General features: G+C 43.5%; 2 protein-coding genes across 6 annotated transcripts in view; one reads left to right on the forward strand and one right to left on the reverse strand.

Annotated features, from left to right (window-relative positions):
* Nucleotides 1–20,665, forward strand: part of Samhd1 (SAM and HD domain containing deoxynucleoside triphosphate triphosphohydrolase 1) — a 55,021-nt gene extending 34,356 nt beyond the window's left edge. For both annotated transcript variants that reach the window (XM_010640022.2, XM_010640023.3), the window contains 7 exons: nucleotides 694–785; nucleotides 2,545–2,660; nucleotides 9,518–9,654; nucleotides 11,126–11,221; nucleotides 15,224–15,328; nucleotides 15,936–16,073; nucleotides 19,046–20,665. In XM_010640022.2, the coding sequence (XP_010638324.1) occupies nucleotides 694–785; nucleotides 2,545–2,660; nucleotides 9,518–9,654; nucleotides 11,126–11,221; nucleotides 15,224–15,328; nucleotides 15,936–16,073; nucleotides 19,046–19,207 (846 nt within the window). In that variant the 3' untranslated portion in view covers nucleotides 19,208–20,665. The remainder of the gene's footprint in view (nucleotides 1–693; nucleotides 786–2,544; nucleotides 2,661–9,517; nucleotides 9,655–11,125; nucleotides 11,222–15,223; nucleotides 15,329–15,935; nucleotides 16,074–19,045) is intronic.
* Nucleotides 20,666–21,507: 842 nt separating this feature from the next.
* Nucleotides 21,508–25,710, reverse strand: part of Tldc2 (TBC/LysM-associated domain containing 2) — a 12,510-nt gene continuing 8,307 nt past the window's right edge. For all 4 annotated transcript variants that reach the window (XM_019209916.2, XM_010640021.3, XM_019209917.2 and 1 more), the window contains 2 exons: nucleotides 22,965–23,038; nucleotides 21,508–22,132 (listed from right to left, as the gene is read on the reverse strand). In XM_019209916.2, coding sequence (XP_019065461.1) covers nucleotides 22,058–22,132; nucleotides 22,965–23,038 — 149 coding nt within the window. In that variant the 3' untranslated portion in view covers nucleotides 21,508–22,057. The remainder of the gene's footprint in view (nucleotides 22,133–22,964; nucleotides 23,039–25,710) is intronic.

The raw sequence follows: 25,710 nt of genomic DNA on the forward strand, positions 1-25,710 counted from the left end.
CTTGAATTTACAATGCAGCCCAGCTGCCTCAGCCTCCTGAGTGCTGGGATTATAGGCGTGTTACCTTTTTACCCAAAGAAAGTCACAGATGGTTGTGGTGGTGCTTGCTTCTAATCCCAGCACTCTGGGAGGCAGGGGCAGGAGGGTCACAAACTCAAGCCCAACCTAGACAATTTAGTGATTTAGAGAGACCCTGTCTCAAAATTTAAAAATTTAAAAGGGCTGGGAATGTAGCTCTGTGTGAAGTCCTTGGGTTCTATCTTAAGAAAGAAAGGACAGGGCCAGGGATTTAGCTCAGTGGTTCTGCCGCCTTTCTTGCAAACTCAAGGACCCAAATTAGATCCCCAGTACCCAAAAAAAAGGACAGGGATGAGAGGGGAAAGGAGGGAGGAAGAAGAGATGTAAATTGATAAATAGTATTACCCACCCCTTTCTTTTAGTTGCCTCAAGAGTTTTCTAGGGGGATTTTTGGTACTGGGATCTGGACTGCAAGGCAGGAGGCAGGACTGCGAGGCAAGAGGTGGAACCACTGAGCTAAATCCCCAGCCCCTCAAGGGTTTTAATAAATAGCCTTGCATGTAGCCTTTTTGTCTGCCGTCATCCCTTTTTTTTGCCTTACATACTGATACTTGTCTCCTAACAAGATGTATGGAGTCTGATCCTAAAGTAATACACATTCATGTTTTTCTACAGGAGGTTGGCAATCTGTATGACATGTTCCATACACGCAACTGTTTACACCGCAGAGCTTATCAGCATAAAGTCGGTAACATCATTGATACTATGTAAGAAATTTTACTGTTATTTCCCCGTAAAATCTACCATGGTGCTTTTACTGCATTATCATACTTGGCTGAAATGGAGATTTCCAGATAAATTCAAGTTGGGTCCAAAGTTAGTAAGTAAAATAGTCTCCTTAAACAAACGGACAAAATCCAGCACAAAGTAAACTTCGTCGGGGGAAGAGGAGGAAAACAGGCAAGTAGAGAGTAGGGCGGATGACTGGAGGAGGAGCCGAGTTGGGCAGGACCCCGAGGAGGGGCCGAAGTGGCTCGGGATTTCTGCACAGGTCGTCACTTACATGGCAGATCCTGGTCGTGGAGGTAGGGGGTTGGGACGTGAACAACTGACATCCTGAGATTAATAACAGTAATTAATCTTGAGGATTAAGAGAAACATCTGTTTTATCCTGTCAAATATTTATCCAAGTTAGTAGCAGATAATAAATCCAGCAGGAATGACGCCTCTTTTTCTCTGGTTCAGTCAGAACCAAAACAAAATAGTACAGTAGAATCTGCTGTATGTGGCTCAAAGACTCCATGAGGAGTTGGGGTTCCCCCGCCGCGTGAGAAATTTTGACCACACTCAAAATTTGACCGGGAGTGCAGTGTGATGAAGTATACCCACCTACGCAGAGGAGGCTGAGGCAGAGAGATCCATAGATCAAGGCCAGGTCCGGGGACTGAGCACATTAGCTCAGTGGTTCCTCCGCCTGCCTTGCCTCGCAAGCGCAAGGTCCCGAGTTTGATCCCCCCGTACCAACCCTCCCCCACAAAAAAAACAAAGTTCAAGGCCAGCCTGAGCAATTTAGTGAGAACCTGTCTCAAAATAAAATTTAAAAAGGGCTGGGGTAGAGCACTTGCCTACAATGTGCAAGTCCCTGGGTTTGATCCCAATACAAAAACAAAGATCAAGTGTGAGTCAGGTTGATTCCATGTCTAAAATAGCTTTAAATGGATTATTATAAACCTTTCATGTTAACATTTATATTTGTGCTGTGATAATAATTGTCTTCATTGGGCTGGGGATTCCACCGCCTGCCTCGCAAGTGCCAGGTCCCGAGTTCCATCCCTGGTACCAAAAAAAAAGGAAAGAAAGAAATTTTCTTCATTTTTATTTTTTATCTTTTATCATGAGGGCTGAGGATTTAGCTCAGTGGTTCTGGTGGCTGCTTCGTTAAGCGCAAAGACCTGAGTTCGATCCCCAGTACCAAAATAATAATAATGATAATAATATCTTTTATCATGGGTAGACTAGTGACTAGTTAGAATAGGTCCTCTAACTAGTATGTTGATAGTTCGGTAAGTTTTTTTTTTTAATTGGGAGTCAGAAAGGTCTGTGTTCAAAGCCTGCCACTGCTTCTTCCTAACTTGCCAGAAGGAAAATTGTATTATTTCTCCATCTGTAAAATTGGAGCTGATTATACCTACCCATTGTTGGAAGAATTAAATGAAACAACCTATCTGAAACCCTCCCCATAGTTGCTGGAGCAAGTAAATGCAGGAGCTCACAGATCATTGTACATTTATTTGGTGAGGAAGAAGCAGTTTTCTTTAGAATATCTTCCCTCAAAGTTTAATTTTCGGGCCAGGGATTTCGCTCAGTGGTTCCGCCACCTGCTTCGCAAGGCCAAGGTCTTGAGTTTGATCCCTAGTACAAAAAAAACAGTTTTATTTTCCCAGAATAGAAAGATCCCCTTTAGTAAGGTGTAAAGCACAAATACTCAGAATTTCTCTAAGCATATTTTCATAAAATGATCTTTAGGATTACAGATGCTTTCCTCAAAGCAGACCCCTACATAGAGATTATAGGTGCTGAAGGGAAAAAATATCACATTTCTACAGCAATCGATGACATGGAAGCCTTCACCAAGCTGACAGGTAAGAACTGAAGGTAATATAATGGTCCATCTCAGACATGATAAAAACTGTCCCTGGATTACTGATAGGTTACTTGCCACACTTTCAAATGTCTTGTCGCTTCCTAAATGATTATACTGCATATTTTAAAAGTTGAGTTTATCTACATGTTATACAAACAAGGTAATCTTGGTGAAGTGATTTAACCTCTCTGAACCTTAGATTCCTTACCTATAAAAAGGAGGTAAATCCTTTTGAGAGTCTACTTAAGTCGCTAAGTTGCCTAAGCTGGGGTCTGTCAAACTTGTGATCTTGCTGCCTCAGCCTCCCAGAGTGCTAGGGTTACAGCCATGTGCCATCATACCTAGTTTTTGTTTTTTTTTGGAACCAGGGATCGAACTCAGGACCTTGTGCTTACAAGGTGGGTGCGGAGCCACCATACCTAGTTTTTAAAATATTATTTGTATTGCAAAGCATACGAGGCTAGGGTTAGCTCTTCTATTTCTTCAGAAACAAAGTCTGCAGGTTAGAGTAGAGTGGTAGCTGATTCTTTAAATTAGGAAAGTATAGATTGAGAATAAAAATGAGTAAGCTGGGCATGATAGCACCTACCTTTAATCCTAGCACTTGGGAGGCTGAGGCAGGAGGGTCACTGTGAGTTTGAGGCCAGCCTGGACTACATAATGAGTTTAAGGGCATCCTAGACCACATAGCAATATCATGTCTCAAAAAACAAAACAAAGAACGAAAAATAGTCTTATATTTTGTTTGTGCCCTTTCCCCACCTAATTTATGTAATGCTTTTTTTCTAATGGTGCTGGGGATCTTAGCTAGGGTCTTGAACATCTCAAGCAAGTACTCTATCACTGAGCTATATCCCTGGCCCTAGTAGTTTATTTTTATCTTACTTTATAGAAACTATCAATCTAAAAGGGCTGAAAAAAAATTTTTTCCTCATTGAGTTTATGGGTACATTTTAGGTATACAATACAATTACATTCATCATTGGGATCAGGCTGAAAATTTTAAAACTTGGTTCTCAGTGCTTGGATTACAGCAGGCACCACCATACCCAGCTTTGTCAGACTTTACTGTTTAATAAATATAATAAAGAAAAACTTGCATTACAAAAACTATACATATTCTTTTTTTTATTTTTTGGAACTGAGTATCGAACTCAGGACCTTGCACTTGCAAAGCAGGTGGTGGGACCACTGAGCTAAATCTCTGGCCCTACATATTCTTTTTTTTTTGGTACCGGGATCAAACTTGGGCCCTTGTGCTTGTGAGGCAGGTGACAGAACCACTGAGCTAAATCCCTGGCCCTGCCTACATATTCTTTTAAAATCCATTTGGCCCTCTGAATTCACATGTTCTGAAACTGTGAATTCAACTAACCATGAATATAAAAAATATTGGGAAAAATGCATCTGTCTTAACCTTTTTTTGTAATTTGTTATTTCTCCCTAAGCAGCACAGCATAACAAATGTTTATATAACATTTATATCCTGTAAGTAATTTAGAGGTTAAAGTATGCAGGAGCATGTGCACACGGGTTATTTTATATAAGGAATGTGAGCACCCTTAGGTTTTGGTGACCACTGGGTCATGGAACCAGTTCTCCACAGGTACCGAGAGATGAGTGCATACGCAGGCAGTTAATACGGAGAACTCGTGTTACCCCTGTAAGTAGGTAGCCACTTTCCAATCATAAATAAGCCAAAGTTGGAAGTGGTGATTCTTCGTAGCAAATGTCTTTGTGCACTCTGAGAACACTGTGTGTCAGTATTTAAGGTTTAGGATATGACAACTAAGTTTGTTTCTTGCTTATTAACATATCTAACTTAAGGTTGGATTGATAACAAAGTTATAGGAGGTAACATGTGTCTACATTTTTTCTCTGTTTCAGTTGTGTCGTAGTAAACCAGTCTCCCAGGATTATGTTGATAGGAACAGCAAAGGAGATTTTAAAGCAACCCGGGGATATTTAAAATTTTTATTCGTAATAAAGGAAATGATGCTGTGTTTTGAAAAGTCATATTCAGTCCTACACTAAAAGCCAGTTCTAACAAATTACTCTGTAAAGTTATAATTGCATTTCAGCTCTTTTTGATGAGAAGACATAGTCTGGATTTCATATGATTGGGTCAGTTGACACACTAACTGTAAAATAGTACCCATTTTAGTGTAGTCCTCCTTATGGAACCCTAAACAGCTCTTGCTCACCATGAAGGTTACACACCACCAAAATGGCTTTTACTGTGTTCACGGACATACTTTGCATGTTATAGGAGTGGTGCCAAACTGCTTCGACAGGTTTCTGGCGTTCACCGTCAGCTGCTGTGCTTGCCTCTGTAGTTTTAGTCGGTAGTCAATAGACAAGCACTGCCCTACAGATTCCACTTAGAATAACACTGTTCTAAACTTGTCTGGTCTCTTTGCATCATTTGCTCCAGGTACAAAAATATCCCAAGTAGGGCTGGGGATTTAGCTCAATGGTTCCAGCGCCTGCCTTGCAAGCACAAGGGCCTGAGATCGATTCCCTGTACCAAAACAAACAAACAAACAAACAAAAAATTCCCAGGTAAGAGATTAGGTCACGTGTTAGTGCTTTTTCTACCTGCTTAGAAGAGGATATGGCCTGTCCGGCTCTCATCATTTGAGACAGAGACAGTATTCTTTCTTGCATATTATTCTGAACAGGCTTTTTTAATCCTTATTACCCTTAACTACCCGACTTCAAATGGATAGGGCCATAAGTCCCTCTATTACCATTACTGCTTTTCCAAAAGTCAGCACAGCATGTATTTGTTTAAAAATCTCAACTTCCTAAGCATTTTTTCTTTTTTTTTTTTAAAAACTTTTTGGAGAGCCGAGCGTGGTGGCACACGCCTATAATCCCAGCACTCGGGAGGCTGAGGCAGGAAGATTGCTGTGAGTTCTCCTGGGCTACACAGTGAGTTCCAGAGCAGTCTGAACTACATAGTGAGACTCTGTCTCAAAAAACCAAGAAAAAAAAACCTTTTTGGAATCTTTTCACATTTTATTTTGAAGTATTGAAAACATTCAGCAATATTGAAATAATTTTGCAGTGAACACCTACCTATACACTCACCACCTACATTGTTGCAGTTACTGAAATTACTTTATCATGTACTTAGCACTTGTGACATACTCCTATCCATCTGTTGATCCATCTCATTTAATGCCTTTCAGAGTAGTATCCTAAGTCCTTCAATATTAAGTTCTATAGTTTTCTATATTTTCTGTTAATTGATTTTTCTTTTATTATAAAATATATGTACAGTTCCTACAAATGTACAAATCTTGTGTACATTTATTAGAGCTTTGACAAGTACAAGACACTCTTTTCTCCTCAAAAAGTGCTTTTCTGCTCCTTTCTAATCAGACATAAGCACTGTTTGCCCGTTTTATGTTTTTATGCCAATGGAGTCATGCTGCGTGAAGTCCTGTGTGTTTAAGAATCATCCAGGTTCTATGCGTCAGTAATTCATTCCTGCCAGTTTGTGTGTTTGTTCTCTGCTTCCTAAAAATTCCTAAATTCCATTACTGAATGGGTTTAGTTTTTTTTTTTTTTTTTTTTTTTTTTTTGGTGCTGGGGCTTGAACCTAGCACTTTACATTGAGCTATACTGTCTTATACCCTCTGCCCTGGATACATCTATTTATTCCTCAATATTCCTAAGCTATGAGTGGAACATAAAGCACAAACACACCAAAATTCTTTAAGTTTGAATCATAGAATTTTTTTTTTTGAGACAGAATCTCACTATGTAGTTAAACTCTGTCCTTAAACTCACTATGTAGCCCAGACTGGCCTTGAACTTGCAGCAATTCTCCTGCCTCAGCCTCCCAAGTGCTAGGATTACAGGTGTGTGCCACCATGCCTGATCTGCATCATAGAATCTTAAATTTATGATTTACGCCATCTACTTCAAACTCAAATGAAGAAACTGAGGCCACTTGGAGGAAAGCACAATATATCCAAATAAACAGCAAAACCAAGTGTTTGGACTCCCCAATTGAACGCTGTCTACACTATTTCAGAGTAGTATTTTGACCATTAAGTTTAATAGACAAGCAGCTTCCTCTGCTTCTGTATAACTCTTCCCTAAAAACTTGTCTAGAATAAATAGCCCTTTCATACATCGCTGCTGGGAATGTAAATGGTAGAGGCTCTAGTGGAAAACAGGCATTTTTCTTGTAAAATTGAACATATACTTATCCTGTGACTCAGTAATTCCTCTTCTATCCAACAGAAATAAAAATGTAAATCCCTAAAAGCCTGCACCAGGTAGAATAGATGAAAGGCATAAGAACGGTATCATAAGGGTCTTTGGGGTCAGAGAAAGGAAGGGTTACATCACTGGGTTCAATAGACTGAGGAAGGTTTCATGGTGTTGTGGCTTTGAGGTAAACTTTGGGATTAGGTAGGCCTCCAAGAATTAAGATTCTGCAATTAAGGAAAACATTCCATCAGTTTAGGCAAGAATAAAGGAAAAGCCTAGATTAGGACTCTAGTCTTGCCGATCCTGGCCCATGACTGTAATGCCAGCCTCTTGGAGGCTGAGGCAGAAGAGTTGCAAGTTCAGCACCAGCTTGGGCATCTTACTGAGAACCTGTCTCAAAATAAAAATGCTTTTACAAAGGGCTGAGAATGTATCTCAGTGTTGGAACATGCACAAGGTCGTGAGTTCAATTCCTAATAGCAGCAACAGTCTCATCTGGCTACGTTAATATAAAATTGTTCTGTTTTTTAAACTGAAGAAATAATGAAAACTGAGGACGGAAAGATTGTAGAAAGCATCATTGAATGTGAGGAATAAAAGGACCACAAATTCAGTAGCGAGGGATATGTACATTTAAGTGGGGTAGATTACATAAGGGAGCTTTCTTTTGTGGGGTGGGCAAGAAAGGGCATTATAATAAAATTCATTTTATAAAATGCAGTGGTTGTTTCAGATAAGAATCATCAGTGAGTCCCAAGCCACTGACTGAATGCTTGTTGGAATAATCATGCAGTCTCTTTAAGTATCCCCCTACCTATGACTTATTCATTGTAAAAGGGAGAAATAGGGACTGGGGGTGTAGCTCAATAGTAGAGTGCTTGCCTCACATGCAAGAGGCCCGAGGTTTAACCTCCAGTGTGAGAGAGAAAAATGTGTATTTATAATAGAGAAATCTGATGATTGTTAACTAACTGGTCAAATATAACATAACCCATCACGGTAATAGAATATATTATAAAACAAGTAGCCAGGCATGTCAGATACTGTACATGGCTCTCATCCCAGCTACTTTGGAGGCTGAAGCAGGATGATCAAAGTTCAAGGCTACTGGGCAAGTCAGTAAGACCCAATCTCAAAATAAAAATAAAAAGAGCTCAGGATGTAGCTAAGTGTTAGAGCATCCCTGGGTTCAATCTCTAGTACCACAAATAAATAAAAATGAAAAAGAGCTGGATATGTAGCCCAGTGTAAGGCCCTGAGTTCCATCCCTATTACTGAAATTACACTCACACACACACACACACACACAGAGGCACAACTACCTGCACTTTTCTACAATATCAATATCTTGAAAGGCAAAGGGAACAATTAGTCTGGTTCTAGATTAAGAGAAATAGAAAGTATGACCACTAATATTATTCATATACTTCAATTCCTCTATCCAGTAACAAAAATCCTTACGCTGAATTACTGAGGCAAGTAAGCAAATTTGAGATAGACTATATCCTAAAGTAAGTTTTGATGGGGAGAGGGGGTTTCACTGTCACTGGCCTCAAACTTGTGATCCTCCTGCCTCAGCCACCTGAGTGCTAAGATTGCATGTGCACACTCTCACGGCAGTTTACATAACATTTTCATGTCAGTGTTAAACGTCTTGATCTCTTTACACAAGAGATAATTCTTGTTCTTGAGAGATTGTTCAAGTATTTAGGGGTTGAGGAAGGTCTCTATGTCTGCTGTTTTCAAATGTTTCACCAAAAATAAGTGCACAGAGAATGTGCATGTGTTGAAAAATGTTAATAATGAATGAATTTAGGCAATGGCTACTGTATTTTGAAACTTCAAAATAAAAAAATTGGAGGGAAACAAAAAAGGAAAAATATTTCTTTTATTGTTACCCTGGAATTAACGTTTGGAATACTTAATACTGCTTAAAGACATTTACAAAATTCCATGTGCTTGTTACTTAGCTTCACCAGTTGAGATACGTAGCGATTTTGCTTCATTCCCCTCATCTGCCCACCCCTGTCAAACAATGAGCTATTTTGAAGCAGATCCTAGACATAATTTTATTGTAAATGCTTAGGGATCGTTGTCTTTTAAAAACAAACTAACAGCAGTCCATGTACTGTGTCTTGTATCCATCTCCCCAACTCGACAGGTATCAGCTCTAGTGCAATCTTGCTACATCTCCATCGTTCCGCGTGCACAACTTACCTTGAAGTAAACCCAAGACGTTGAATGGAACTTTTTTTTTTTTAGACTGACCTGGAACTCACTTTGTAGCCCAGGCTGGTCTCGAACTCACAGCGATCCTCCTGCCTCAGCCTCCCAAGTGCTGGGATTATGAATGGAACATTTTTAAAGAAACTTTTCAGGCCAGGGATTTAGCTCAGTGGTTCCACCACCTGCCTCATAAGCACAAGGTCCTGAGTTTGATCCCCAGTACCAAAGGGGGGAAACAAGTTTTTCAACTTTCCTCTTAAAATAATATTCATGTGACTAAGATTATAATATGTCAGCATTCGTGAAAGGCTTCTAGAAACCACTTCAGGAGTACTACAGCATTTGTATGTTCAAATCTTGTGTTTTCATTTTAATATGACTAAAATTTCACCATATTGGCAGATAACATTTTTCTGGAGATTTTACACTCTACTGATCCCAAATTGGATGCTGCACGAGAAGTTTTAAAAAATGTTGAATACCGCAATCTGTACAAATACGTGGGTGAGACCCAGCCTGGGAGACGCAAGATTAGAAGGGTGAGTTAGCAAGTGTCTTCTCATTGGTGAGAGGTTAGCGCCATCCCTGCTGTCCATTCAGAAGCCATTTGCCCATCCCAATCCAGAACAAGGCAGTAGGTGGGAAACTGAGGCCTGGGTGAGATGAAATACCTTGCTCATGGGAACATAGGCAGCCAGGATTCAAAGCCAGGTCTAAGTCCAAACCTTTCCTCCCTCATTCAGCAAGAAAGAAGGGGCCTCTGATTTTGGCAAGATGTTTGAGCACAGAGAAATAAATATCAGGGGAAAGTCCCTGAAAATAAAGTTCCTACCGACTGAGGAACTGATGGATCTACAGGTGTCTCAAGTGGAGCACAAGGTGCTGACTCCTGTGCAGTAAAACCTGTGTAACTTTTGGCTGCCCAGGAACTTTACCGATAGCCTGCTGTTAGTTGACAGCCTAACTGATAACGTGAAAGTCAGCTAACAGGTATCGGTGTATGTATATATATGTATATATATATATTATATACAGCGGGAGAACTGGGAGAGAGGACTTTTCACCGCAGTACACAGTTTACTAGAGACACACCGCTCACACAGGATGGTGAACACCACAGCAGCAGCAGGAGGTGGCTGGGAGATTGTGACACTACGGTAATACGTGCTGCCGTTAGCTTTACGGGGTTATGATTCAATCCTACATCATTACACTTCTTTATATTTCTCTCAACTTGGAATGGAGCCACACATGGTCTGTATGTATACATTTTGGCAAAATTTCACTTGGTACAACAGAATATTATATATTGTGTGGCAGTAAATAGTATTTTCTAATATCTTTTTAATTTATGCTTTCATAGCATACCTTTTTCTCGATTTTTTTCCATATTGTTAGGCCTCCAATTTCTCCACAAATTTGTTTTTTTTGTTTTGAAATTGTCACATATCTTTAAAATATATATCCACATGTAAGTGGACCTGCATTGTTCAAGTGTCACCTGTACTTAATTCCTTCACAGTGTATCTGGTCACCCAGCTGGCACGTGCTTGTCCTTTTAGTTCTGATATCTGTTTTTGCCTCTGACTTCTTTTTATTTTATTTTATTTTATTTTTTAGTACTGGGGATCAAACTCAGGACCTTGTGCTTGCGAGGCAGGAGGTGGAACCACTGAGCTAAATCCCCAGTCCTATCTCTGGCTTCTTAGAGGTTTTTCTATTTGACAGAAACTCATAGCAAGAGTCCACTGATGTTATTATTACCTCAAAATAGTTTCTTAGGTTATGTTTTACTTCCTCTTGTTTCTCTAGCAGATTAATGCCACTTGTTTCAAAATGTGAAATTTTCTCATGAAGGTTGCTGTGTGTGCTTAAAGGATAGCATAGGTAGGAGCTGTATCTACAAGGGCTATCGCTAACCATTTTTCTTAGTGAAGTGCTGTTTTTAGAGAGGGAATGTATTTGTGACATGAATACTTAATGATGAAAAATTGGGTTCATCTTTTCTAGGAAGAGTATGAACACCTTCCGAAAGAGGTTGCTGACTCTAAACCTATGGATTTGGTCCTGGAGGCTGAAATGAAAGCTGAAGATTTCATAGTGGATGTAAGTATTCAGCCCAAGAATAGACCAAGTAAAGAATTCAAAATAAAGCCTCCCTTTGTGATAAAAGCAGTATATAGTCATCATAAAAACTTGGGTCAATATAGAAAGATAGAAGGAAAAAAGAGAATCAGCTGTGACCTCACAGAAAACTGACATTACTGAGCAGTTTTTAAATTTTCTTTGTACATTTTGCCAGTATTTTTAATATAATTATGGTCATGTGATAATAGAACCTTGAATTTATTGATGTAAAAATTAACAAGACTCTGCCTGAAAATAAAACATTAAAAAAAAAAAAAAAAGACCAGGGTTGTAGTTCACAGAAAGGGAGGGGGTAGAGAGGCGGGAGTAAAATCACAAAAGTGACACATGCCAATTTGTTTGTCTGCATACATACTCAAAGGAAAAATTGTTTTTATTCCTATTTTCTTAGAGGCCACATGTCCTGTAACCTGATAAGAATGCCAGTCAGCTTTCTCATGTTTTATTTTATGTAAATTATTTTCACAGGCTGGGCATGGTAGCACACGCCTGTAATCCCAGCAGTCAGGAGGCTGAGGCAGGAGGATCACTGTGAGTGACACCAGCCTGGACTACATAGTGACTTCCATGGCAGTCTCAAATACGTAGTGAGAGCCTGTCTCAAAAAAACCAAAAACAAACAATTATTTTCAGAGTTCTATGCCTGAAATCTCAGGAGGATGTTTTTCTTGTAATTTTTCCATAATCCTCTCCTTTGTTACTTTCTTGACATATCTGGAGTGGGAGGTGAGCTCCGTGCAACCACTCTTTACCGGGGAGACAGAGTGGCCCCACTGTGTGTCTCCTTGGCTGATGCTGAAGTGCACAGGTCCTCAGATCAAGCTGCAGTTCGCTCTTTCCTTAGAGCAGGGCTGCAAGAGTAGAGGGATCTCGTCGTACATGGCCTTCCTGAGTCTCCAGCAGACTTCACTCCCCAGAGCGTTTCCCTGGCTTTCTCTTGCATGTCTGCCCTTGGCTTTTCTGCTCTACTGGAGGGTCTGGCCTGTCCTCAATGCAGATCAGTCCTAATCCATCCCTCAACTTCCTATCTGGTGTTTCTCTCCAAGTGCAGTCTCCAGGAGGCCAGGGATTTAGCTCAGTGGTTCCGCCTCCTGCCTCGCAAATGCAAAGGCCTGAGTTTGATACCCAGTACCAAAAAAAAACAAAAAAAAGTAAGGAGAGTGCAATCTCAACAGGTGTAACACTTGAGGCGCATGTAGGAAAAGACACACAAACCACTAGCAAACATAAAGAACTTTTACCTTACCAGTACTCTGAGAAAGGCAAGTTAATGCAGCAATAAAAAAAATTTTTTTACATCAGACTTTAAGAACAAAGTGTTATAAAATTCTTTGTTGATGGGGTATGTGAAAAGGAAAGTGTAAATTGGTATAAGAAGCCAAATTAGAAGAATGTTCCAAAATTATAGATGACAAGCCAGACATAGTGACGCACGCCTGTAATCCCAGCACTTGGGAGGCTGAGGCAGGAGGATCACCCCAAGTTTGAGGCCAGCCTAGGCTACATAATAACGTCAAGGCCAGCCTGGAATATATAGTGAGACTCAGAAAACACAAACAAAAATATTTTTTAATGTTATTGAGGCAGGGCATGGTGGCACATACCTGTAATCCCATCACTTGGAAGGCTGAGGCAGGAGGGTCAGTGCAAGTTCGATGGCACCCTGGTCTACATGGTGAGTTCAAAGCCAGCCTAACTGACATAGAGAGATCCTGTCTCAAAAAACATACATACATACATTTTTTTAAAATGTAGAGCCAGGCAGCGTGGCGCATGCCTGTAATCACAGCACTCAGGAGGCTGAGGCAGGAGGATCACTCACTGTGAATTCAAGGCCAGCCTGGGCTACAAAGCAAGACTGTGTCTCAACCCCTCCCCAAAATTGTAATCGATAAAGCAGCTTTACTCTAGGAATTTGTCCCAAGGAAATAATCACTTTTGTGCAGACCACATACTGTTCTCAGTAGACGTTTTAACCTGGCTTAGCGTTCCTCTCCGCTCCAATTCTTGTCCTTATGCTGAGTGGCTTCGTGGAGCCAGTTTTTCAAGGTCTTCGTTTTCATCCTCAGTGACCGTATCCACCTCACCCCAGCCAGGACTCCGGCACAGTGCACCTTGGCACCTTGGACATCATCACCATTGAAACTACTCTCTTTTTAAAAATCACTAATTTAAACATCTTGTTTTTTGTCCTCAAACTTGTCTCCTCTTAATTTGCTTGTTCCTAGCTCATCAGGACCTATTTTCTTCTCACTTTATTTCATTTTATTTATTTATTTATTTTTTTGGTACCAGGGATGGAACTCAGGACCTTGTGCTTGCGAGGCGGTGTCCCTGAACTAAATCCCTGGCCCTTCTCACTTTTTTAAGCCATTAAATTGTTCAGGCTGGGCTCAAGTTTGTGATCCTCCTGCCTCAGCCTTCCGGGGTCTGGGATTAACGTCATGTGCCACCAGGCCTGACTTCCAAAATCTGAAATTTTCTGATTACTAGATTTTGGGACATTTTGAATTTGGAGTCTTTGGATTAGGAATGCTCATAAAATGTGGTAGTCCGTGCAGATGTTCCAAAATCTGAAAAACTCTGAAATTTGAATCCCTTCTGGTTCCAGATATTTCAGATAAGGGATACTCAGCCTCTACCCAGAGAGGGATATAGTACCTCACAAAGGTAGGGGGAGATAATTTACAGTGATTTTGACCCTAAAGGAGAGGCAAGGGATGAAGAGGAGTAGTGTTTGTGATTTTCTTTACATCAAAGACTGTGTAATTCCCTGGAGAAGGGAGGAAAGAGTTGATGGCATCAGGTCTCCCAGAAGTAAGGAGTGCAGCTAGCACTATCCCTGCCTACCCTGTCTAATGTGGGCCCACTGGCCACTGTGGGGTTTTTATTTATTTTTTTTATGATGGGTCTCACTATTCTACCTAGATTGGCCTCAAACTCATGCCAATCCTCCTGCTTCAGCCTCCTGAATATGGGGATTACAAGTGTGTGATCTGTGCTGGTTTTTGCAACTGAGGACCTGATTTTTCCTTATTGTATTCACTTTTAATTCCTTTAAATTTAAAAGGCTTGCCAGCTTTGGAGGGGGTTCACCTGTATCCAAGTTACTCAAGAGGCAAAGGCAGGAGGATCAAATGGGTTACATAGTTCAAGTCCAGCCCACACAACATGGTGAGACCCTGTTTCCAAAAACAAACTAAGGGCCCGGGATTTATCTCAGTCATGCCACCACCTGCCTTGCAAGCACAAGGTCCTGAGTTCGATCTCTGGTACCAGAAAAAACAAGCAAACAAAAACAAAAAGAATTTGCATCTCAGCTTGCATGGTGGTACACGCTTGTGATTCCAGCTACTTGCGAGGCTGAGACAGGAGGATCGCAGGTTTGAAGCCAGCCTGAGCAACTAACTGAGACCCTGCCTCAAAAAGCGGTAGAGTGTTTACCTAGCATCCCCAATACTGTGGGAGAAAAAAATACACAGACCATGTCTGTCCCATAGTAGGTATTGACTTTATACCCTACTTATATTGAACACACAAATACTTTCTCCCCTCACCCCAGATTTCTAAATGAAATTCCTGTGGGTGGTCGTGTGTCAAAGTTATTTTTATTCCACCATGTTGCAACAGTTTACTCGTGATCTTACATAAGCCCCAGAGGGTTCTGTTCCATTTCTACTTTGTGTGTGTGTGTGTGTGTGTGTGAGTGAACTAGGGTACTAGGGATTGAATCCAGGGGTATCTACCACTGGGGGGCGCATCCATAGCTCTTTTTATATTTTAATTTGAAATAGCAACCTACTACGTGGTCCAGACAGGACCGAGTTGTGATCCTCCACTCAGTCACAGTGCTGGGAGTGCAAGCATACACCATTGCTTCCCAGCCCATACCAGTTCTTGTGATGCCCCTACAACCCTGACTTCAGTTCTCATGATTACTTATTGATTACTTCTATTAAGGTTATCAACATGGATTATGGAATGGAAGACAAGAATCCAATTGATCATGTTCACTTCTATTGTAAGAGTGACCCTTGCCAAGCAATCAAGATTACTAGAAATCAGGTAATCACTTAGGTTAAAACAAAATACACTATGGTAGTTCATATTTGACAAGTCTTTATAGTAAATTTGTGTTTGCATTCAGTTAGGTCCTAAAGTCAATATGTACAGGTTTTAAAAGGGCGTATCTTAAAGTATATGTGCAGATTAGACCACCTTAACCAGTCTTTCCTTTTTGGTAAACATCAGTGAAAGTGTAGTATTCAGGGGTTTGGTTATAAATCTGGTGGGAAGTGGCTGCTATATAGTTGAAATCATGGCCAGGGATTTAGCTCAGTGGTGCCTCCGCCTGCCTCATAAGTGCAAAGTCCCGAGTTCTATCCCTAGTCCCCCCAAAAAAAAATTTTTTAAAGAAATCATGTAAGATAAAGTGCTTATTACATGTGTTCTGTGTGGAAGGAGTCTTTCACTGACTGATATAAAATGGGACATTTTGCAATGTGACAATTATCTTCATTTTTTTTCCTTTGGATTATAACTGGGATAAAATAGCAACGCACTGTGTGCTTTTAAGGATCAAAAACGGTACTCAGAAGCCTAGGGAACAGCACACACTTCTCTGATGTGTGAATTCAAAGTGACAGCAGAATCTTTTCTTTTTTAAAAAAAGGTCTCACAGCTTCTGCCGGAGAGATTTGCAGAGCAGCTCATTCGCGTATATTGTAAGAAGAAGGATGAAAAGAGTTTGTTTGCAGCAAAACAGCACTTCGTTCAGTGGTGCGCAGCCAATGACTTCACAAAGCCACAGGTGGGTGTTTTAATCACACTTTGCATGCTTTAATTTTTAATTAAAAAACCAGCAGAGACACGTTCTAATTTAAATTGTAGCCGTGTAGCTCAGTGTTGAGTGCCCCCCACAGCATGCGCAAGGCACTGGGTTCAGTCCTCAGCATCGCAACAAATGATGAATGAGTATAGCCATTTGATGGTGGTTTTGAAAATACTCTTTCCCCTTCTTTCCTTTGAAAATGTACGCATCTGTTAACCAGTAATTTCTTCCTACACTAGTTGGAAGTAGATACTCGATTGATCATTACTGTCCTGATTATAATAATAATAAACATATGAATAGTGCCTTGTAATACTCTCACCGGTTGTTTTATCCCAGTCCCCCTGATGAGCCTGGGAGATGACTGACAGTGTCCCCTTTCTGCCCGTCTCAGCTGAGTAGTTAATTTGTTTAAGGCATCATTCAACTGGTAACAAGTGTTCTCTTGTGCTTTGTTTTGTCATGCTGGGTACCAAACCCAGAATCTCTAGTACACTAGGCAAGTGCTCAACCAGCCTAATAACAAACTTTTAAGCTTTTGGTGGGGGGTACCAAGTGGGGGATCGAACTCAGGTCCTTGTGCTTGCAAGGCAGGCGGTGGCACCACTGAGCTAAATCCCTGACCTGGCTTTTTTTTTTTTTTTGGTACCAGGGATCAAACTCGGGTCCTTGTGCTTGCGAAGCAGCTGCTGGAACCACTGAGCTAAATCCCCCTGGGCTAGCTTTTAAACTTTCTATTTCAAGTTCAGTGTTCCCAAACCTGGCTATTTTGGTGTGAGTAAACCCAGATTCTCTAGAATGAAATTAGAGACAAAGGAGACAATCTGCAATGTCTAATCCTATGGAGAATGTTGTTGAAATTGTCCCTGTTGATGTCCCATAGATGTCTAGCCTAGGGAAAGTGACAATTCAAAATTGGTTGAGAGCTGGGATTTAGCTCAGTGGTTCTGCCGCTTGCCTTGCAAGCACAAGGTCCCACGTTCAATCCTGGTACCAAAAGTGGTTGATTGTCAAGCGTAGTGGCATACGCCTATAATCCCAGCACTCAAGAGGCTGAGGCAGGAGGATCACTGCAAGTTTGAGGCCAGCCTGGGCTACATAGTGAGTTCAAGGCTGAACTACATAGTGAGTCCCTGTCTCAAAAAAAAATACCAGTTGACTGGCTGGATGAATGTAATTGACAAGCGGTAGCTAGAGCACTCTACCTCCAGGACTAGCTGCCTTTCGCCCTGAACATCAGGTGCTAAGGGGAACAAAGCCCAGGGTCCAGTGTGAAAGAGTAGCTCAGTAGGTCAGGGCTGTATCAAGTGCCACGGCATGAAGCAGGTTTGCTCTGAGAGATTCTAGTGCTGTCTAGCTGTGGGGAAGCCGTGTGAAGAGGCAGGAGCTGCTGACCCAGGAGCCGGATTGCACCAGGCTGAGTTACAGGGAGGAGGTAAATACATCTTACAATGAGAGCAGCACAGGCAAAAACATGAAACAAACAAGTCAAGAGTGAAGGGACCACGAGGAGACCTCTCTGAACACAATATAAGATTCTTACTGTCCAGTGGGGAGAACGGACTGTGGTGCAGAGCCTTGGATAATCGCCTAAGGAAGAGGACTTTTTTCTTATTTGCAGTGGGAGGGAATCACTGAGAGAGCAGCCAAGGCCTTCCTTGCTGCTGAATTATTTGCTTGTGTCCTTGTAATTGTGTGTGTTTGTAGCATAAGACCCATGGGAATAGGAAGTCCTGCCCGTCTCAGGTGCTGTAGCAGCGAAGGAAACTAAAACACTGACCGTCCTAGCTGCAGCTGGGTTGGGATCTGAGGAGGCTGGAAGCAGGGAGACAAGAGGCTCTTGAGATGTGGCCATGTGGTAATAACTGCCTTCCATCTAGGCACATTCACTCACTGAGTATTTTTTGCTGGGCTCTGTGTTAGGTACCAGGGATGGGTCGGTATCTGTGACACGCATCGTTTCCTTAATCCCATGGTGTCGCTCTGGTTGGGGATAACAAGCACACAAGAAAGTGACAGTTGCAGTAGCATGGTAAGTGCTTTGGGGTAGGCCAGTACTGAGTCTTAGAGGGACAGGAAGGAGGAAGATCTAGCCAGACCTGGTTGGGAAAATCCTGTCTAAAGGAGGGCTGAGCAGCTTAGACCGAAAGAGTCAGGGAGCAGGCTTAGCTCTGTAACTCGTTCAGGGAGATACTGAGGCAGAGGCAGCATGGGCTGGGGCAGAAGATGAGAGAGGACATGGTGGTGCCTTTTAGGGAGGAGCCTTGAGTGTGAGCTGTCTGAAGTTTTCTACTGAGTTCTGTCGGCCAAGAGCAGGTGGGAGCCACTGAACCAGGGAGAGTAGCATCTTCAAGTTCACGTTTGTAAAACATTCACCGAGTTGAAACCAGAATAGGTGTTCTATACATGTACTAACTCCCCTTGATGAATATACTCATTATGTGCTGTAAATGTATACTAATAAAAATTTAAATTTAAAAAACAGAAGTAAAGGAGGACTGGGGATGTAATGTAATTCAGCAGCTCCTCTCTCTGCCCTGGAAAAATGAGGTGTTTGTGTTCTGTGACGGTGTGTGAAAAGGAGTGCACAGGCCTGAGCAGAGGGGTACTGTTCCAGCTCCCCCATCACCACTCTGGCCCGGAGCTGGGGGTGGAACCCAGGGCCTTCTACCTGCTAGGTAAGTGCTACACCACTGAGCTACATCCCCAGCCAGGCACCTTGAGAGTGTACTCTGGTGGCTCTTTTCATGAAGGCCTTACTAGCTTAGGACTGTGGTGTTTCTTATTTAGCCCGAGCACAGGGCATATGTCACTTGGACTTTCCTGAGAGTAAATCCGTTTAGGAGAGTCTAGCTGCAAACCAAGGGTGTGTGTGCCTGAGACACTCCTAGAGGTGAAGTGACGGAGACTGGCTTTTCTCTATTCCTTGTTTTTCTCTCTCTCTCTGCTAGGATGGTGATATTGTAGCCCCCCTTATAACACCTCGAAAACCAGAGTGGAATTACACTGTAGCTCACCCGCCAGAAGCATCCAGATCCAGGGTCCAGCTGTTTAAGGGTGACTCTGCGGTGCGTAACGATGAGTCCACGTTGCTTGAGGACACCTCGATGTGAATGTCTGCAGTTGGTTGTTTACAAAAAGCCCTCTCGCAACACAAGTTGGGGGATTTAACCATAGAGTTCCATAAACTTAGTAACTGGTGCTTTTTATTTTGTATTTTGAATGTATACACATCCTGAAGGTAAGTAATTCTTAAAAAAAAATTTATTAGGCAAATCTTGTTACACATATTATGAAAAGAATTACTGTGCCTATTTTTAACATTACTAACCTTTCTCCTTTAGTAGTCTTATTTTCTTAGAATAACAACTTTTTAAAATCTAATCTCTTATGACCAGTGATTGTTTTCTTTCTTTTTATTTAGAAATACGGAATTGTCATGAGCAGACATAGTTAAAAAGAAAAATCCTAGCCCCTAAGGAGGTGCCCATCACCCCAAGTTTGAGGTTATTGCTCCTCAGGGGATCAAAGGAAGGACCCTCCCATCATTCTCCCACCCCCATAGGCTACCAGGTTGGGGGAAACAGGAGGAGGTGAGGAGATCTAAGCGCCACCTCTTGGGTGAGAGGACCTGAGAGTTCAGACCTCATTTTTCTGCCTCTGTGGTGCTGAGGGTGGAACCCGGGGCCTCTTGCATGTTGGGCCAGCACTGTACCGCTGAACTGAGCCACATCCCCAGTGCAGACCTTCTCTTAACTAGAGCATAAAGCTCCCTCTTAGGAGACCACAAAGCAGAGGGATCCCTCAGACGAGGCTGCTGTCTCAGTCCGTTGTAGCCCCAGACCCGGCAGTTTTTCTCCCTCTTGAGTCCTCACTGCCCCAGCCGAAGGGCCTCACCTCTGCCCAGCCTACAGTCGACCGTCCACCCTGTGCCCGCTCTCTCAGCCTGCCCAGTGAGTGGCTTGGAATATCACAAGGACTGTCCTCAGGACCACTCACCTGGGCCTGTTTTTGCTGGTTCAGTGCATTTTACAGATTTTAAAGCAGACTGGATTGCACTGCCTTCGTTGAGGCTAAGAGGAGATCAGAACCAGTTTTCCCTTGGTAACTTGATTCTTCCAGCCATGGGATGGGTATCACCCTGGTTAAGCAGGGCAGCTGTACCCGGGAACCTGCCCCATTCCCCACAAGGTATAGAAATTCAAGAATAAGGTCCAGAATTGGAGCCAAAGGGGATGGTGAGCAATTGGTGACCAGAAGATGCTGGAGGTGCAGGGCAGTGGGGACAGAGACTAGGAGCCCCTCATTTCTTACACAGTGTTGTGCCATCGCTTTGCACTGTGTAACTAGACTCTGTCCCGCCCACTCTCAGTGCAGTGTTTGGGTCTGCCCTCCTGTGTTAAGGTGCCCGCTCTTCCTCAGTGCAGAAGCAGGGCGACTGTCTTTCCTAGGAGCGTAGGCAGGACTGTCCTGTCCTCTCTCGCCCCATGCTGTGTGTTTGGGGACGCTCATTAACGCACAAGTGAGGCTCCGGCCTGTGTCTGCCGAGCCAAGCACCTCTAACACATCAAGAGACAACTGTTTAGGTCTCCACTTCATGTGCCCAGACTCAAGTCCAAGAATGTGATACTTTCCTCAGATTGTTTTCTTTCTGCCAACTTGATTTTAAAATCATGCGTGGTTTTACTCTGGAATTTTGTCGTCCTAATACTGTATCATTGTTACCCGAAAAACCTGTATTATTCACTTCTTTTGTTCCTTATAAGACTGCACTTTATGCTGTTTGCAGCTGCTTTAATTACCAGAACCGTATGCCTCTTACAAGTCTAAATTTTTAAGAAACATCATAACACCATGTAAAAATGGAGATTTCAACAGCTTAATCTCTAGAGTTATTGAACATGGTTGTCACTTTACGAACGCAAATAGAACTTCAGCTTGAAGGGGGGACTGGTTACTTAACTGGGTGTGGAAAACAGCTGCAATAAAGTTATGTGACTGTGTGTCCATCCTGAAGCCAGCGGCGTGTCCCTTCACCACTTTGTCCTGCACGGTCGTGTGCCCACCTTGGACTGGGTCTCACGTAGGATTCCACCCACGTGCTTCCTGGTATCTCAACACTGTGCTGAATCTGCCTGGGGTGGGGGGTGTAACACAGTCCCAGGTGGCTGGTTTTCCTTGAACAGCGGGGCAAGTGAAAGCATTTTTCCTTCTGGTAGGTGGCAGCACTGATGTGGGAAGGGATATGCTGTTTCCTTACTTTGCAGGGTCCTGTTTGCCATAAAACATACTCCTTTCTCTCTTTTGACCTGCCTGAAGCAGCCTACGATGGTTCGGTTTCTTTGCCCAAATAGGACATTTGCTGCTTTTGTCTTCCCTGTGAAATTAAGTAATGGATGCAAAAATCCCGCAGCTATTAAAACAGGCAATAGGCAGGAGAAAGAAGGGTGTTACTAGAGTCTTTATTAGTTTCACTGGCTGAGCACAGGTTCCTGAGGTTTGATGGTATTCTTTAAAGTGATTTCTAAAACATACAAAGCAGCATCTCTACCTACAGAAAATGGTTTGGAAGACTGTACACGAAAATGTTACTGTTTGAGAGGAGTTGAATTTTAGACAATTTTAAGTTTTAATGTCCTCTGATTTTCTGCAAATAAACATGTTGCAGTATTTGTAGAATTCCTCTAAGATCATTTTCAGGAGGGACTCTGTGTCTTGGGGAAGGTGTAAGTGTCTTCGACACCTCCAGAGTCCCTTCTGCAGGACCCTGCCCCATCACGTCCGTCCCCAGGCGGTGAGGAGCTTGCAGTCAGCTGCAGTCACCGTCGGCTCCAAGTAGGAAGGGCTATCACCCACAAGCAGGTCCGCGTTCCTGCCGCCCGGGGTGCTGCCACGTGGGGCCTCAGCTCAGAACCCAGGCCTCCAGTTCCCTGATGTAGAACTGCTCCTGCCGGGCCAGTACCTCATTGTTGAAGGTCGCACAGGGTTTGCTTGTCCCGTGATACAAATCTCCATCCAGCCACAGCCCAAAATGGCCACTAGAGAGAGGACATTGGGCCTGGCTCACTCCTATGTGTCAGGCCTTTAGAACGCACTACCACCAGCAGCCCGTGGCTATACAATGTCATCTTCCCTTAAACGGATTTACCCCAACTTTTGGAGGACTTGGCATTTTGTTCCCTACAGGGTAGAACATTTTTAAAGCAATGCCGTGATTTTAGCAAATACATGTAATGGCACGCCATCCCAGCCCAGTTTGGGGACATTTGGAACATTCTAATCCCCCTGCCTTTGACAGAAAACCTGAGCGGGAGCCAGGAAGTGAATTACTGCAAATCAGCACTGACTGATGCATTCTTGCCAAGCTGACTCTCAGGCAAGGCTTTTCAGGCAGTGAGGAAAGCAGAAAATTTGCCTGGTACTAATCAGTGCTTTCATCTTCACCCTCCAGGTAAAACTTGTGCCTGAATTTGAAGAGACAAAGCTTTCTTCTTCTTGGGAGGAGACATGTGAGACCAGGCTTTTTAACCTCATGCTCTCTGCCTCTCTCGTCCTTTCACAGGCTCATACATGCGCGTGGGCCAGGTTCTTGGGCAGGTGCAACTTGCTTCCCTTCCTCTAATGGTTTATGTCCCCTAGGATCACTGGGCTGACTGGTAAATGTTTCATCTAGCCTCATCCAACCAAAATTACAGAAATCCAGACTAAGCTGTCACCAGCTGTACGCAGCTTGATGTGAGGTTCACGTGTCCTTTCTCCTTGCTCGGTGGTATTGAAGGACTGGACCGAAAGTGAACCACCAGCCTCTCCTGTCCATCCGGGCCGGCCAAGCCCCACAGTACCTTCCAGGAGGGGGAAAGGGACACGTACCTGCCACTGCCCATCATAAGTGAATCCCAGTCCCCTTTCACAAAGAAGGAGTTGCTTCCGGTCCACTTGAAGACCTGGGTGAAAGGGAAAGGCTGAGTTACTCGTCTTGCCCTTGCAGTCCGACCCTAGGCCACTGGGTGGCAGTGTCGTGGAGGGAACAGGCCTCCAAGGATGGCCTGTGGCAGGAAGTGCGCTCAGCTCCAAACTCTTCAGACCCCAGACTGCTGGCGCCCTCAAGTTTGCATTCCCACGGTCTGTATGCGAAATGCCTTTGATCTAGGTACAGCACCAACCTCTGAAGCTTCCTCCCTCCCACTGGAGAAACAAGGAGAAAAGTCTAGGCCAGGAGTTGGGACTGGTGCTGCCATTAGCCACCTCCTTCTGTCTCCAGAGGTCACACCAGGCTGGCCTGCACTCTGTTGTTGCCACACAGCCAGGTCACCCTATGACCTGCCCATACTACTTACCCTTGCCCACGTTCACTCTTGCTAGAATCACAGCCTCCCCCTGGTCTCAGTCCCCCGCTCTCCTGCCTGAAACTATCCCACTTCCCATGGTGATGGGGCAAGTTCTGACTCCTTCCCCCCGGCCCAGAGCACTCCCACCTCGCTTGGTTTTGCTCTGGTCCTCCTCCCCACACTGACTGCACTTGAGCCACACTGGCCTTTGTGTCCCTGGACACCTGATCCCTCTGCCCAGACCGCTGTCCGTCAGGGTCCTCCAGGGCCCACGTCTTATCTTTCAGCCCAGGCGTCATCAGAGGGACTCCTGGACCTCCTTATCTAGCATCCTTCTTCCTCCTGGCCCTGGCGCCTTTTTCTCACTTCCGCTTGAGATGACTCTGCCCTTATTCCTGCTCTGATTCCCTGTATTCCTGCCTACCTTGTGCTATCGATAGTTGTTGAATAAATAAATAAAAGGTTCTAGAGGCAGGGCCAGAGGATTTTCAAAGGGCTACAGAAGTATAATGTATTATTGCCTGTAGATGGTTGTCAAAAATACTACAAGCAGTGAAAATTTTTCTTAAGAAAATAGACCAACTAAAAGGTAATTCCTGGCTAGGCATGGCTTTGACATCTGTAATCTTAGTTACTTAGGAGGCTGAGGCAGGAGGAGTACAAGCTTAAGCCCAGCCTAGGGCTCAAAATCAAAGAAGGGGCTGGGGATGTGGCTCCTTGAGAGCACTAGCCTGGCATGTGTGAAACCCTGGGTTCAATCCCTAGTACTGAGGAAGAAAGAAAAGTTCAGTCCTGGGCTCAGAAGGGATAGATAAAATGTAACAAGAAGACAGAAGCATTCAGTGCTTCCTCTACTTTCTTCAAGGACATGACTTTCAGGCTTGAAAGAATAACAAATACTGCTATGGAAGAAATTAAGACAAAGTTCCTGGTGCTGCTTGGGATAGGAATCAAGTGACGAACTTCTGGGAATTAGTGAAGAACCCAAGAAGTGCCAACAGACCGAAGACGGGCAAGAATTAACCAGTTTTTGAAAAGGTGGGATTACATAACACTAGGCTTGGAAGATAGTGATCCTCTGGGGGAAAATCATTTATTTCATTCGATAATTGTTTTAGCACTTATGTACAAGGCATAGTTTAGATACTGAGTAGAACCATAGACACAGCAGACAATAATCTCTGTCTTTCTAGCCAGGGATTTAGCTCAGTGGTTCCGCCACCTGCCTTGCAAGTGCAAGATCTCGAGTTCGATCCCCGGTAGCACCAAAAAAATAAAAGATTCACATTCTAGTGAAGAGGCAGATCGGAAGTTAGAGGAGGGTGTGTCATGGTGAAAAAACGCTAAGGCAAGAAATGACAGAAGAGCAGTGAAGGTTTTCAGGTGTGCTAAGTTTAGGTGAGGGAGTGTAGGGTGGTTACTGAAATGGAGACGTGCACAGAATCCTGAAGGAGGTAAGAACCAAGCCATGTGCACATCCAGCGGAAGACCGTTTGGGGCAGACAGCACAGGCAGAGGTCCTGAGGCAGCAGACCAGTGTGGCTGGAGAAGAGTGAGAGCAAGGAAAAAGCAAGAAACAATGCTAGAAAGAGGTCGGAGAGTGTACAGAAGAGAAAATTATGGTACAGATTTCGGCTTTTCTCCAAATGAAGAAAGAAGCCAAGAAGTAACATGTCCCAACTTCCCTTTCAAAGGTACCACTCCAGTTATTCCGATGACTGAAGGTGGAAGCTGGGAGACCTGTTAGGCTGCACAATCACAATGAAGGTTTCAGCCAGGGCGACAGCAAAGGGTACACTTAGGGAAAGGGGTTCTAAATATGGACGGAGCAGAGCTGTCAGTCCACACGTGGACTAAGGGAGAGGTAAGGGGCACTCAGACTTGATCACAGCAGCAGGTAAGATGGAGGCTCATAACCCCTGAGGGGTGGGGAGCGTGAGGAAAGACAGCAGCTCAGTTTGCAGTGCTGTGCTGCAGATCCAGGCGGAGATGCCGGGGAGCAGTTGGGTAGATGTGAGCTTGGAGTTCAGAAAGAGGCCTCAGCATGCGGCTGCAGGGAGAGCCATGATGGGCAATTAGAGAAGAGAATCAAAAACAACTCGTGTTAAAGAGGTGTGGAGGCACACACCTGTACTCTCAGCCCTCCGGGAGGCTGAGGCAGAAGGATCACAAGTTCAAGCCTACCTGAGCAACTTACTGAGACCCTGTCTCAAAACATTCTAAAAAGGGCTGGGGTTATAGTGAGGGACTTGGGTTCAACAGTCCTCAGTACAAAAAAAAAAAAAAAA

The sequence above is a fragment of the Fukomys damarensis genome, unplaced genomic scaffold (genome assembly GCF_012274545.1).
Source record: "Fukomys damarensis isolate Sample0158 unplaced genomic scaffold, DMR_v1.0_HiC HiC_scaffold_22, whole genome shotgun sequence".
Classification (NCBI taxonomy): domain Eukaryota; kingdom Metazoa; phylum Chordata; class Mammalia; order Rodentia; family Bathyergidae; genus Fukomys; species Fukomys damarensis.